The 14940-nt window shown below is 38.6% G+C and overlaps 1 protein-coding gene across 8 annotated transcripts in view; it reads right to left on the bottom strand.

Moving 5' to 3' along the window:
- ankrd44 (ankyrin repeat domain 44) overlaps positions 1-14940 on the bottom strand; it is a 212627-nt gene that overhangs the window by 15068 nt on the left and 182619 nt on the right. For all 8 annotated transcript variants that reach the window (XM_039755865.1, XM_039755868.1, XM_039755866.1 and 5 more), the window contains 6 exons: positions 13622-13739; positions 13186-13402; positions 12994-13081; positions 4598-4681; positions 3938-4083; positions 2052-2134 (listed from right to left, as the gene is read on the bottom strand). In XM_039755865.1, the coding sequence (XP_039611799.1) occupies positions 2052-2134; positions 3938-4083; positions 4598-4681; positions 12994-13081; positions 13186-13402; positions 13622-13739 (736 nt within the window). The remainder of the gene's footprint in view (positions 1-2051; positions 2135-3937; positions 4084-4597; positions 4682-12993; positions 13082-13185; positions 13403-13621; positions 13740-14940) is intronic.

Genomic DNA, 14940 nt, shown 5'->3' on the forward strand with positions numbered 1-14940 from the left:
TCATGAAGCAGCAAGCGCATCAACCTCTGAGCAAACGAATGCTAAACGTACAGAGAAAGAAGATGAAAACTATGAACGCTCAAGTCAAGTGGATTCACTGCGCTGTTACTGGTTGTTAATAAAAGTTTTCAGTTTCTGACGTGTCTTGCGCACTCACAATCAAAAAAAGACAACTCAGAAAATGATTAAGACAGAATGTGATATCGAGCGGATTGAAGCATCAAACTAAATATCAATTTTTTTTAATGTATGATGAGTTGATCTTGCTGAAAATATGATAATAGAAGAACTGAGCACAATTCTTTTGAGTGAGCAAAATCACTAACACTAAAGCCAATCAATCTGTAAATCCACGGTGAGAACATACAAACTACTGTACATGTAGAACCTGCCACTTACAGGCAGGAATGACAATCCATTCTGTCTGTGTTAAAACATATTTACTAAATTTACTAAACTTCATCCAGATTAAACTTAGGTGAACTGGTGTAGCCAAACTGGCCTTATAATGTGTGAGCATATTGTGTGTGTGTGTGTGTGTGAGACTGGCGCCCTACCTGTGGACTGTTCCTTCCTTGTGTCCATCCAGTGATTGCTGGGATAGGCTCCAGCTATACCACAGGCCTGCCCTGAATTTGGGGTGAATGCCTAAGACGTCTGTTCAGTTCTTGTGGAAACAAATATGTGCTGCTACTCTCCTTTTTTGTAGGCTGCTTGGCCCTCCTCATGTATTTAAAATACTATGGAGCTTGAGCGTACCATTAGAAGTATATTTTATTGACGATGAGAGTGTGGGGTGGTATTGCTTGCTGTCAGAGCTGAAGGTGCCACAAACATCTTTGCATCAACATTCAGTGTTAATAATGGCTGCCTACTGATGCCTTTCCGAGGTGAATCCACTCCCTGCTGGCCAGGAAGGGTGCCGCACTGCCAGGGAAGAAGACAAATGGCAATACAGTGGAACCTCGGGTCACAACTGTAATTTGTTCCAACACTTTGGTCGTGACCCGAAGTAATTTCCCCCATAGGAAACAATTAATCCGTTCCAGACTGTACGAACTGTATATATATTTTATTAAAGATTTTTAAGCACAAAAATAGTTAATTATACCATAGAATGCTCAGTGTAATAATAAACTAAATGTAAAAGCATTGAATAACACTGAGAAAACCTTGAACAACAGAGAAAACTAACACTGCAAGAGTTCACGCTATAGCCTTACAAACCGCTCGCTGTAAACACTTTTTTTAATGAGTTTTAAGAACAGGGAAAAAAATGAACACTTGAAAAATCTGTAACTTATACAAAAACTAACCATAAACAACCAAGAAAACGAACCTTGCATGAGTTGAGTTCTGGCATGAAGGAAGTGAGGAGGAACTGGGTGGAGAGGAGATTACAGTTTTGAGGTAAAGTCCCTCTGCGCGATGCATGTCTGACCGAGTACTGTACAGTACAGGGAGAGACTGAACACATGCGTAAATCATCGGTGCGTATAAACCGGAAGGAAAACTGGCTTGTTCGTCACCCGAATGTGTGGTCGTGAACAGATGCAAAAGTTTGGCATACTTTTTGTACGTGTTCTGAGACGTTTGTGACCCGAGGTTCCACTGTACGAAGTGCACAGTCTCTTTTTAAAATGGTTGAATCTTAAAACAATGGTTTGCCTTTTGCTATTTTACCTCCATAAAATGTCATGAATATGCTGTTCTGCAATAAGATTATAATTTGATGATGCAGATCAATACTTGATGATATTTTTGGCCTGAAAAATGGATGTGTTTGGCTTTTTCCATCATCTATGGACTCTGTGTACCATAAGACCCATTGTAAACTCTAAGAACAGACAAAGTATTTTTAAAATTTATAAAAGATGCTTAACTTCAAAACACAATTTCTAACGGCAAATTGATATATAAAATGATTGTGAAGAAAAACGTATTCTTAAACCTGTTATGTATGTCTGACACTGAAAGGCGCACCATATTTCCCACTCCCTGCTCACCCACATCAAGGTACAAAATCAGTTTCAGGTTTCAGGTGAACATACGTTACTGCAGGCGAGGTGGAAGGCAGTGTTTTTGTGTTCATCCCTCAAGGTCAGGTTGGCGTTGGCACTTTTAACTAACACTTCTGAAACACATGAAAACAATCACAGAAATTAGTGAATTGAGGCTCAGCTTTCTTCATGCCTGTAGACTTAACAGAAATGAAAGAAGCAGTTCATCTTTAAGTGGATTCATTTTATAGGTAAAAGATTTGAATATCTATCTACACAGAATATTCAAAAACAATTTGCTCAGGGCCATTGCTTTAAATCTAAAAGGGTGACCTAAATGTCTACAGATCACACAATTAAAACAATTTGTTATTTACAATATAAAACTGGTTGATAAACTGAAAATACAAACCACAAATTCACCCCCCACCAATCACAATGGCTTCATAATTCTGATCACTCATCAAGTGTATAGTTTTAAAAGTATAATTTGGTTTAATTTGAATTTATTGTCATATAATACCGTATTTTTATCTTATGTTTTGCTTTATAAATTGGAAGTAATGAAGATACCTGCTTGATAAACTGCTGCCATTGATACCTATTAGAGCAGTTGTTCTCAATCTGTGGGGTGGGGGCGCGAAGTAACAAAAAGGGGAAGAATCGAAAATATGAAAAATATTGAAACCAAAACAAATTAACTTAAACTACATTCTGATAGTAGAAAAATAAATATAGAGTTAGATAAATGTCGATAAAAGTTAAGTAGGTATAATAAAATATACATCTATAATATATCATTAATTAAAACAGAACAAATTGGTATTAGTGAGCTCCTTTCAAAAAGACGTTAGGGGGGCGCGATTAAAACTGTTATGAAAACTCGGGTCGCAAATACTTAATGGTTGAGAAATGCTGGATTAGAGAGTGACAGTTTTCTCTTTTTGCACAAGTCCTTTTTCAGTTCATTATGTGTTTTAGTGACGCTTGCTTTGCCTCTATTGTGAAGCATAATTTAAGTTTATGAAGCAATCATCTACTAGACACATCTTCCTTCCTCCTCTCTTTTCAACCGTTCTCTCTTTCTTTTATTCTCACTGAAGCTACAGGTCTTATTTATAAAAAGTTGTGTCAAAATTCTCACTATGAAAAATATCATATAAAATAAAGAGACGTGTGGAGTGTTTAGGCCTACTGTGGACTCAGTCCTGCCTTACACCTAATGCTATCAGAAGAGGCTCTGGCACCCAGTGATGGGCTTTACTTTACAGTATGTCTTCTTACTAGGTGAAAAAAAGGAAGTTTAAGCACCAGTTAGCTAATTCTTTCTGCAAGTGAACTGTTGTGCAAAACGGATCTTTCCAATAGACCTCCAGAGCTTCATCCCAGTAAAGAGGTTGTCGCTTTATATTCTGCATCAGTGATAATGCCTGTTGCACTATGGTTAAGACTGGGGTTGGGGTGATGATTATCTGACTCACGTCAAGTAAGACCTGCAGTCCAATTGGCTGCCCAGCAGAGCTGCCGAATCGTTATACTGCGGAGGTCTGCAGCTGAACCCATCTCAATCTTTAAGTTGAGAAAAAACATTTTTATTACGCAAGCATGGCAATGCAGTATGGCTGGCTTCATTACATGCACCCACATTGATGACAAAGGTGAGAACACAGCTGAGACTCTCAGTCCTTATAATTAATTTTAAATTGCCAGACTTCATGTTCTTGATGTTGCAACCTTGATAATTGCTGTTTAGTTATTAACTTGTAAAGAAAGTATTCTACTCAGTACATTTATCATCCATGCCCAAAGCTGCTCCAGAAGATCAGGTTTTGTAATATATGGAGCTTGAATTGTGTTTACAATCCTTGATCTGTTTCAGCACAGTGGGTGATCACAGAATTAAATACATTATAGATTATTAAATTACGGCTCCATACCTACTGCTCCAATTCGGCCAAACTCTGCTGCAATCATAACTGCAGACTTCCCTGATTGGTCAATCGCATTTACAGGTGCATTGTGGCTCAGAAGCAGCTGGAGACACTCCACGTGTTCAGAAAAGGCAGCAGCATGGAGAGGGGTCCTATAAGAAGCAATTTAAATCAAAAAACCAATGATACCACATTGGTGGCAACTCAACATGAGATGCCTAAAACATCAAAAACCTGGCTAGATGTCTTTAGACAAAATGAATATATTCATATTAGATAATGCCTGATCTGTTATGTTACAGAATGTCACATAGATCTTCCTTTCCAAAATTACAAAGGTCACATAGCCTTCCTGATTTAAAAATAAGCACACTTGGATTTTCATTTTAAAAATAAAATAATTATGTACATTATCAATTTACTGCTTAAACAATAAACATTATTTCAATAAATGCTTAATAGTTATAAGTAACTTGCCAGCAGAGCTGCTAACTCTGACTGTAGTCACGCTACATGACAGTAAGACTCTCATTGTCCTCAGTACATGTGACAGCAGCGCCACCTGCCTTTGGATTTACAACTAGCTTGAGACTGAATGCTGAAGAGTCACTGCTGCAGCTTCTCTTCCAAAGATGATACAAGTGGCAGCACAAAAGCCTTCCTTACCTTCCTTTGGCATCCTTACACTCCACAATATCTGGACCCAGTGCTTCAAGCAAAATTGAGGCACAGCCTTCATGATCATTTATTCTGCAGTTACACAGGAAGAAAAGGCAAAGTCAGCCTACTGTCATACACCAGTAATGGTGCTCTGCTCAAATAAAAATTGAGAATCTATTTCCCTCACACTCACCGTACAATAAACAAGACAAGACATGATCTTAGAGCAAGCTGTTATAGAGTTGTGATTAACTCAGCAGTAGGCTCATTGCAAAACAATGTTGTTGTTCATTTAATTATTCCATGTACACAATATGCTTAAAAACAGCATTTTCTTGACACAACAGACTCTAATTGGGATAAAGACGCGGCACTAGCTAATAAACTATTTGAGGTATGTAGTTTGCAGAGATTCATTGGCATACAGTAGCAATGACTCTAAATGCTCAGCATGCCTGTGCTGTGTGGAGGAGAGCCATTTTGGCTGTAACAGGTGCTCTTAAAACCCCACTATTCACTCTGATCCCACCGCCTTTGGCATGATGTTTTCCAACATGGCAGCAAGCCCTTGGTTCTTTTTTGCAAGATATATAATTTATGTCTGCTGCAATCAAAACTATATTTGAAAAAGGTGTACTACAGGGTGAGGCAGAAAGGACGGACGTCTTTGAAATGGCTAGAACTCACCACTAGGTGGAGTGACAGATGTGCGGTAGGTGGCGTTAGGTTTGCGAAGTCTTAGCGTTTTTTTATTTTCTTTTTAGTTGAAGCCATGGAGCCGTGGACGATAGAACACTGCATTTTTGCGTACAACTGTTTTGTCAAGAACAACCAATCTATTACCGCAGTTCAGCATGAGTTTCATTGCCATTTCAATATCCACAGAAATAAAGCTGTTCCCGCTCGTAACACTTTCCTACGTTGGGTTAAAGCACTTCGTACACGAGGTACACTAGTGAACAAAAGACCGCCGGGGGCTACACGAACGGCACGTACCCCTGAAAATGTGGAAAGCGTATGACTAGACCTGCTGCGCAGTCCAAGTTGATCTGCTCGGAAGCATTCTTCTGAAACTTGGCCACAGTAATCGTTCGGTAAGGCGTATTTTGCATTTAGACCTGCATTTCCATCCCTACAAATTGTGAAATGCTATTTCAATATGAACTCAAATCTTTCAATAAATTTCTTTGTAAGAAAAAATTAACAATTTTGTGATTTTGTAAAAAACATCCGTCCTTTCTGCCTCACCCTGTACAACGGGCACAAAACACACCTTAGTTTTCTAAATTTACACCAATTATTTGGCAGTTTAACGTTCATGGGTGTAAATGTAGTGTAGTGTAGTGTAATACAAGGTACAGTTGGGTCACAGTGTTTTGAGCCAAACTGAGGTAGTCACTTGGAGCAATGTGTCTGCAGGTCTACCAGTCTACATACTGGAACAGCAGATCAGTCATAGAGAAAGGGTTTGATTTTGGGGTTGCAGTGGCTGCATCCATCCATCCATGTTTGTTCCTAACCTGTTCATCCAGGGCAGGGTCGCTGGACAACTGGAGCCTATCCCAGGAGTCTTTGGGTGCACACCAGGAACAACACTAGGACAATACTTATCCTCCTTGCCAGCCAAAAAATTAAAGCTTAGCTGAATATTAACTTCTGAATTAGTACTGAGCAGATAACTGAGAATCTCGAAAACTATTACAACACATACAATAAATCCACAAAGACAATTATATACTTTAGCACATATTTATATTTTGGGGGAGAGGGTTTGTCAGCATAGTGGTGCAGTGATTAGTGCTCATTCCTGATAGCACTAGAGTCCTGGCCCAGTCACTGTCTGTATGGGTTTTCCCTTCATATCTCAAACACATGCCTGGTAGGTTGATTGGCAATTGTAAATTATCCAGTACTGAAACAGGAATCACTGGGCAGTGAGCTAAATGGCATTTATCTGGCTACAATGTGCATTATTCAGCTGTACGTTTTGCTAAGTCCATACTGTATCTTGTTAAATCATATCACTTGTATGGAATATTATATAGTTATGTTTGTTATAAGTAAATGCTATATTTTAAATGTACATGTTGGATTCATTTATTTCCGTATTTGGTCTGTTATGCTTTCTAGTGTGTTGTCTTTCTTGTCTTTACAACATGCTTTGCTTCACATTTTTTTCACTTGAAGGTTATTTTTAATTTTGAGATAATTTAATCACTGAAAATGCATGAACTGACCTTGTGTATTAAACATTAAGATTCAGAAAAGTGAATAAGAATAGTATAATCACATTGCTGGCCTACAGCCTTAAAATTGTATTTTTTTGCCTTCCCAGCTGATAAAAGGTAGGCAGATGGTCAGTCATTTTCTAACCCACTTAGTCCTGTACAGCAGTGTTTCCCAATCTCGGTCCTGGGGGCCCACTGTGGCTGCAGGTTTTTGTTCCAACCAGATTCCTAATCAGTGACAACACCTGATAGCAGTGATCTCATTTAATAACTGGTATTATTTTTCTTTTATTCGACATTCAGAAAAGCACAGCAGCATGATTTTTCCATTTATAAGACATTTAGAAATATTTCTGCTTTTGCTATAGATTTAAATGCTTAACTCGCTTTTGTTGATTTCATTATATTTCGCCCTTTCTCTGTGCAGTTTTTCCCCTTCGTTGTATCTGATTAATTACAATTAAAAAAGAACAGAGCAGACATGCTGGCAAACAACACTAAATAATCAAAGGCTGCAACTACTTTAGCATCAGACCCACTAATTAGTGAATACTGGATTAAACAATTAGAACACCTAGAAAAGTAGAATGAAAATCAAGATGAAAATATTGTTAAAAAGAAAAAAATACATTATTCCCATATAACTGCTTGGTACATTTTAATGTATATATATATATATATATATATATATATATATATATATATATATATATATATATTTTTTTTTTTTTTTACTAAACTTAGTTTTCTAATTTCTATATTGTTCCCAAAACACAGAACTTGGGAAATAACACATCACTTAATTAGCCCAGGAGTTCAATTAAAAACAGAAGCTGGTTGGAACAAAAATCTGCAGCCACCGTGTGCCCCCAGGACCGAGGTTGGGAAACACTGCTGTACAGGATTGCGGAGGTGTGATAAGCCAAGTGCAGTAGCTGTAGATGATGCAAATAAAGAGGCAGCTGCTTGGCTTTGTCACGGATATTTGGGGGAAAAAATATTAAAGAAATAATGTTTTCATTTACCTGTTTTAGCTCCCCTACTCAGATTAACACGGCAGCGGCACAAAGTTTTACCGCTTGTTTGAGCACCGGGGTGTTCGAAGGGCTGCCTGGAGGCCTACAGGTGAACCGAGAGCAAGCCGTGGGGCTCAAACCTGCTGACACAGAGACACACGTCTGAGGCCGGTTTTCGAGCGCGCTCACAGTTTCTGACAGCCGAGTGCGGAGGAGCGCTCCAGTAACCGCTGCAGCGGAGAGGACAAAAGGGCAATATTTATAGTCAAAGATACAGGTCTGAAGGATAGAAAGCTCAGTTTTAAAGTAGCTGGCAAAACGGAATTCACATGTGTGGCAGGCATAGAAGTGAAAGTGGGAGAAAGTAAAACAGTACTCACTTCCCAGAGACTGAACGGAAAGCCTGCAAGTCACCAAGAGAGACAGGTACACGTGTCGTATTTCGACTAGGGGCCTCATGCATAACGGCATACTTAGAATTCACATTAAAACATGGCGTACGGACAAAAGCGGAAATATGCGTATGCACAAAAAACCCAGATACATAAATCTGTGCGTACACCAACTTCTACGTTCTTCTGCTACATAAATCCCGGTCAGTGTGAAAAATAACGCACGTGCACTCGCCTGCTGCCACTCCCCAAACTCCTCCCAGAATTACACCTCTTTGAATATGCAAATCAATATAACTTGCCCTTAAGCTCAGCGTTCTGTGATAAGACAATGGCAAAAGCACGGAGGGAAATAGAAGAATTTCAGCGAATACCAAGTGGAGGCAAAGAAAAATGTACTATTTGTTGGTTTAAACAGTGGCATAAACAACAAAAGGAAGTTGATCGAGTGACATAGTGTTGGAGAAACTTGAAAGCTCAAGTTCACAAAGTCGCACAGTGCCCGAAATAAAAAAGAATTTGTCAGATATCAAAGTCGCTGTGAAAAGGCGAGTCGTAGCCCACTGTCTGAGTGTCATATGAAAGCTTATTAGGGTACAGAGAAAAAAAAAATAGGGACACAGTGGGGAAAAAAGCTTGAAATGTCAACTTTAATCTTGAAATTTCCACTTTAATCACATAGTTTATTTTGTCATTAAAGTAGAACATCATAAACTTAACCTTAAAATTGTTTAATTTACTAGTTTCTCAAATACCATCAAAACTAAAGTAGCACGTTAATTAAATGCTTTGTATTATATGTGTTCTTCTATGTGCTCTGTGTGTGTGAATCACTACGTGCTTCTTATACGAGCTTTCTCTTCCTCTGAAAGGACACAGAATCCATTACATTCGTGATATTACAGCTCTCTGAATAATTAAAATACTGAGATGTATACGTGATATCATTTTCATGATGACAGAAGTTAAAGCATGTTATTAAACATGGGAACATGGTGGCGCAGTGATAGTGATGAGCTGGTGCCCCGTCCAGAGATTGTTCCTGCCTCCCATCATGCCACATCATGGATGTGAATCAAATAAATTAAGGGAAACCACACAGGAACAGTAGCACTGCTCTGACACTGGGTGCCACCAGTTTGCAAAACCGAGCAGAGAACTTGCGTACGCCAAGGATTTAACGGATGTCAAAATGTGCGTGGCTTTATGGCAAGTTTAGTTTTTATACATCGCGATGTGAGCATGAAAACGGGCGTACGCAACATTTTTGTGTATATGCACTGTTTATGCATGAGGCCCCAGGTCTTCAGGCTTTAATGTAGATCTGTGCTACTGATTTATTTAACTGAGTAGTGGAGATACGTACTGTCTTTTGTGCATATAGTAGATGTTTAGATTTTTCATTTTGTTTTGATTATTTTTTCTCCAGCCTGTCGTTCGTTATCCATTTTGTAACTGGATGAAGGAGGTGGAAGATTTTTTTTGTTTTGTTCTTTTCTTCAGTTTTAACTTGGAAACCACTGTAAATATTATAACACCTGCACTGATTTTTCTTTTTGGAAGTGTCTTTGTATTAAACTTTTTTTGCAAGACATTTCTTAGTTGAATAGAATGGTCACTACTGGAATAAAACAGATTCCTGTTTTTGTAGTCTTTTTTTATTCTGAGTCTCTATTACTCCATCCCCTGGTTGCTCGGTAGGTAGTTTTTACATATTACAGAAATGCTGTCTGAGTCCTCAAAACTGATCAAAATGTCTTCTGGAATAAAAGCAGGTGGGAGGTGAGGAAAATTGAGCAGATTTTGTTTAGCAAAGTTTCTAATTTGGAAAAAGTGCAAAAATTGTGCTGATGGGAAGCTAAATGTGGATAGACATGATCTATGTACAAATCTTTAAATGATTTAATCCCGTATGCTTTCCAAATATTAAAAACTATATAAATTCGAGAGGGTGGAAAAAGGTGGTTATCATGCAGAGGTGCCACAGATAAAATATTCTGTAACTTGAAGTGCTTCTGCCTTTGGTTCCATATTCTGAGTGAATGAAGGACAATTGGGTTGTGAGTACATTGACGATAACTTGTATTTACTGAGGTACAAAGCAAGGAATATAAAGAAGTACTGCAGGATTTAATTTTTTATTATGTACTGCAAAGATTTTACACAAGTATTTCATGGTGTTTTATTTCTTTTTGCTTTAGTATGTTTTTTATTTTATTTTTTGTTTTTATTTAACCTTATTTTTAGGTTTATTTCAACTACAGCATATTGCATTTGTTAGATTAGATTAGATAAACTTTATTAATCCCAAGGGGAAAATTACCTGCATACAGCAGTAGAAACATAAAAAAGCAAGGATACAGTCTCATTGGACAGATAACACAGCCAATCAATCAATGAATTAGTCAAATGAATCAATCAAATAAATAAATAAACAAATGTATATTGTGCAAAAATTTTAAGTGAACTTAATAGTATGTTGAATTGCAGTACGCAGAAAAGACCCCTAGGGGCACATCTTAGTACAGTAGTGGTGGAATGAGCCTGTGGCTAAAAGTATTCCAAGAGAGCGCCTCCTGGAGGGGATGAGGGGATTTTTCATGATGGCATCATATTTTGCCACCATCTTCTTTTCCAAAACAGCTTCCACTGTGCCCAGGGTTAGCCCTGTGATGGAGCAGACTTTCCCAATAAGTTTGCAAATATGTAAAGCATCAACCATCCATATTCCACTCCCATTTTGTCCAATTTGGGGGTCAGAAGAATGTCCAATACTATACTCTTATTGATGGGTAGTGTGCAGTAATAAATTGAATAGTTTTAAAATTGAGGTCTGTCTAGAGTCTTAGTGATTTGTGTGGCATGTATGGGTGGCTACCATCAGCTGCCATATTTTCTATTGTCTTCAACACTGCCTTCCTTTACACACTCGGGAGGCCACCTATAAATTGACCGCATGGATAAAACCTGCAGAATCATTTACAGTATTGCAGTTTCATTGTTCTTCAGTTCATATACAGTACATCAATGTCCTATATAGTCCAGGGCCCCTGTTGTTTGTCACGTCTGCAAATGAAGGTGTTCCTTTTTAGCATTGCACATCTACTGTCCTTAACAGAGCAACTCTTAATGGGGACGCTGCGAGGCTGCTGCTGCTTTGGGGTGTTTTCTAACTGGTATAATTTAAAATTTAAAAAACTAACATTTTAAACATTGCACATATTGTATTTCAACTCACTTTGTACTCACATTAGACTAATTAAATCTTTAATACCATTTTCAGCAATTTTTTTTCTAGATATTATAACAGTTGTCTGTTGATGACTAAAATATCAGAAAAATAATTAACTTGTTACATTGGGTCTTTAAAACAATGAGCCTCCTACCATAATTCACACTCTTAAATCCAAATATAATCTACAGTGTAATTCTCTTTTAGGCTTTGTTCCTAAACCACATGATTATAAAAAAATACATTTAAAGGACATTTTTCTGCTGAGGTAAATCCCTGCTATTCATGGTGTATCTACCAATTTCATTTCTGCAATGGTTTTTTTTGCATTGTATTATTTCTCAGGGGCGGCATGGTGGTGCAGTGGTTAGCACTGCTGCCTCGCACTTAGGAGACCCGGGTTTGCTTCCCAGGTCCTCCCTGTGTGGAGTTGGCATGTTCTCCTCATGTCTGCGTGGGTTTCATCCCACAGTCCAAAGACATGCAGGTTGGCTGCATTGGCGATCCTAAATTGTCCCGTGTGTGTGCTTGGTGTGTGTGTGTGTGTGTGCGCCCTGCCCGGGGTTTGTTTCCTGCCTTGCGCCCTGTGTTGGCTGGGATTGGCTCCAGCAGACCCCCGTGACCCTGTAGTTAGGATATAGCGGGTTGGTTAATGGATGATGGGTTATTTCTCAGGATTCAATATAACTGCTGTGATGTTACATGGCAAGCATGGTATTACAGTGTGGTAAGCTTGATTACATGCGCCCACATGGATGAAACAGTGCCAAAGATGAGATCTCAGGTGAAAGATCAGTTAATCTTACGATTAATTTTGAAATTGTCAGTCTTCATGTTTTTTGATCTTTGTTTTTTTTTTTTTTTAACTTTTTTAAATTGAGCGTTGGCATGTTTTAGGGCATATGTACACTTATTCATTTACAGCAACCAACAAGTATACTCAGTAAGATCTACTTATATAGTCACGTACCAATATCTGATCTGATTATGTTTCTTCTTTAATTATTATACCTGATGAGTTGTGGCTCATTAAAATAATATTCTTAATTAAGCAAACAACTGAACATTTAAAAAAAATAAGATTATTTCATTTTTTTCTTGAATATGCTACATCAATCTTGCACTACTGCAAAGTCAAAAACAAAGCAGTCACATCACTAGATGGTGTTCGATGACCTGCAACATTTTCAGTGCAGGGTGGCCCAGTGACACAGCAGGTAGTGTGGCCACTTCACAGTCCACGAACACGTGTTCATCATCTATTGAAAATGTGTAGACTCCACACTGGCATCTTTACTAATTTATCATGGTGCTTTCCCTTTAATAATGCTAAATCAATAACTTCTATGTCTTAAAATTAGTAAATGTTAAACAAAGATTTCCCACTGAGGTAGTTGTGCATGAACAGAGACCAAGCCAGGTACCCCGTGACACAGGTAAATGTCAAACAGGTATCCTGTGGTGATCTTACATGCTCTGTGACTTGAATGGAGCAATTGGAGGTTAGGGGTGGGGAGACGAAGGTTTAACTCACACAGCACAGTGCAGAGGGGTGAAAGGGTTTCCTTCAAAACAACGACACACCTTGTGCTCCAGCAGAACCTCTACACAGTTCTCATGGCCTGAAATGAAATGAGAGAAGAAGTACAATGGCAGCTTGTGTTACTTTTAGATTGTACCCAACTTCATTTATTTGACATACAGTAGCAATTTTACAAATACATACCATTATAGCAGGCCCAATGCAGAGGTGTGTAGCCCTGATTATCCCGTAAAGTTGGCGTTCCCTCTGAAAATGCTATTGTCAGCAGTTCACTGAGCCATGTAGCATGGCCTCGAGCCGCAGCAAAATGAATTGGAGTGCGTCCACGGCAGTCGCCCACTAGAATGGATGCTTCTTGTTCCAACAGACATTGCACACACTCTTCATTCCCAGAGAGAATCTAAACGGCAAAGAGCTCAAAATGTCAAAAAAAGATCCAATTGTGACATTTATAGCCTGGTGCATCTTTTCATTGCTTGAAACCTTTCAAGAGGCTAAACAGATAAGTCAACTTAATAAAATAAAGACATTGCTAAAATTTGCATCAGTTTGTACAGATTCAGTTTAAAACAACATCTCTAACAAAAGAGGAATTTTTAATGGGAAAGGAAATCCTCACCCCAAGATGCAGGGCAGTGCAGCCCTGTGAATCGACAGCATCGACACTCGCCTCCTTCTCCAATAAGAAAGTTACAGCATCCACATGCCCGTTAGCGACAGCCAGCATCAAAGGCGTCCTGTACAAAGATCATCGTTCAAATAAATTACTGCAACGCTTTACACAAAAGTAAGCTTAAGATGAACCGTTCCAGAACTAAAAGACATTTTACCGAATGAATCATGGCTTTTTCAGGAAATAGACAAGTCGAAAAACAAGTATTCTTGCATCAATAATCTTAGTGTAAAATGTTTCACATAAAAGGGCATGAATTAAATATTCCACTGCAGGAAATATATTACTACTGAGCCCTTAAAAGATATACAGTATTAAGGAATAGAGCAGTGAAGGATTCATTTTCAATATGGTGGGGTAAAACACTCATTTTGTTACATTTAGAGAAGTGTGTGTGTGTGTTCTTCTTTATCATCCAAATGACTGGCCTTTACCCCATCACATTGTAAAGCAGAAACATAGACTCAGACAACTTAGATATTCTCTTGGCTGCCTGAGCAGTTAGGGGAGGTGACATTGACAGATACCGGTGAGAACAAGTCTACGTGTTAATGAGTCTGGTATTTCATGACACTGTACTATGGAGTCTGACCCCCCATGCGAGCTGCCTTGGATAAGTCACTTTCTCATCTCAATAGAAAGTACAAAATGTAACAAAGAGGTTCACTGCACACTTTCTTTATTTCTTTACAATAAAGCTCCAGGGTGGATAGAAAACCAGAGAAAGAATTTTAAATAGAGTATACTTTATAGAGACAGGGCTAAGGCTCAGGTTACTCAAGCAGGTGAACTGCACAGATCTGACATCTCTTGTGCCGTACCCAAGGTTACCGGTACCTTAAGGGGAGAAACAGCTGGCTAAAGCAGATTTTATAAACAGCTGAGGTAACAGCTGCAAATACTTCACAATTATCAGAAGAGCTAACTTTTTAAGTATGCTTAAGAAACTTGTGCAGCTCACCACACTGTTGGCACTAAACACAAATGGCAGACATCATCAGATTCACTGTCAGGTATTTGGAGAATACATTTCAATTTAGAATTTGCCTCTCTGTCTTTTCTTCAAGTTTCAGGAGTTAATTAGATCCTTGTCCTTCTGTCATGCAGTGCAGAGTGTTGCAAAGATTTCATTGAAGATTTGTGCCCTAGCTGGGTACATTACGAAGAGGAGCCAGTGGCTAATTGTTGATGATATGGTGAGAAGATGGTCCAAAAGGACTTCTGAGAATAGCTGCTTCTGTGAATCAGTTGGCAAGTGTGGTGCA

Source organism: Polypterus senegalus, chromosome 6 (assembly GCF_016835505.1).
Source record: "Polypterus senegalus isolate Bchr_013 chromosome 6, ASM1683550v1, whole genome shotgun sequence".
Lineage (NCBI taxonomy): Eukaryota > Metazoa > Chordata > Cladistia > Polypteriformes > Polypteridae > Polypterus > Polypterus senegalus.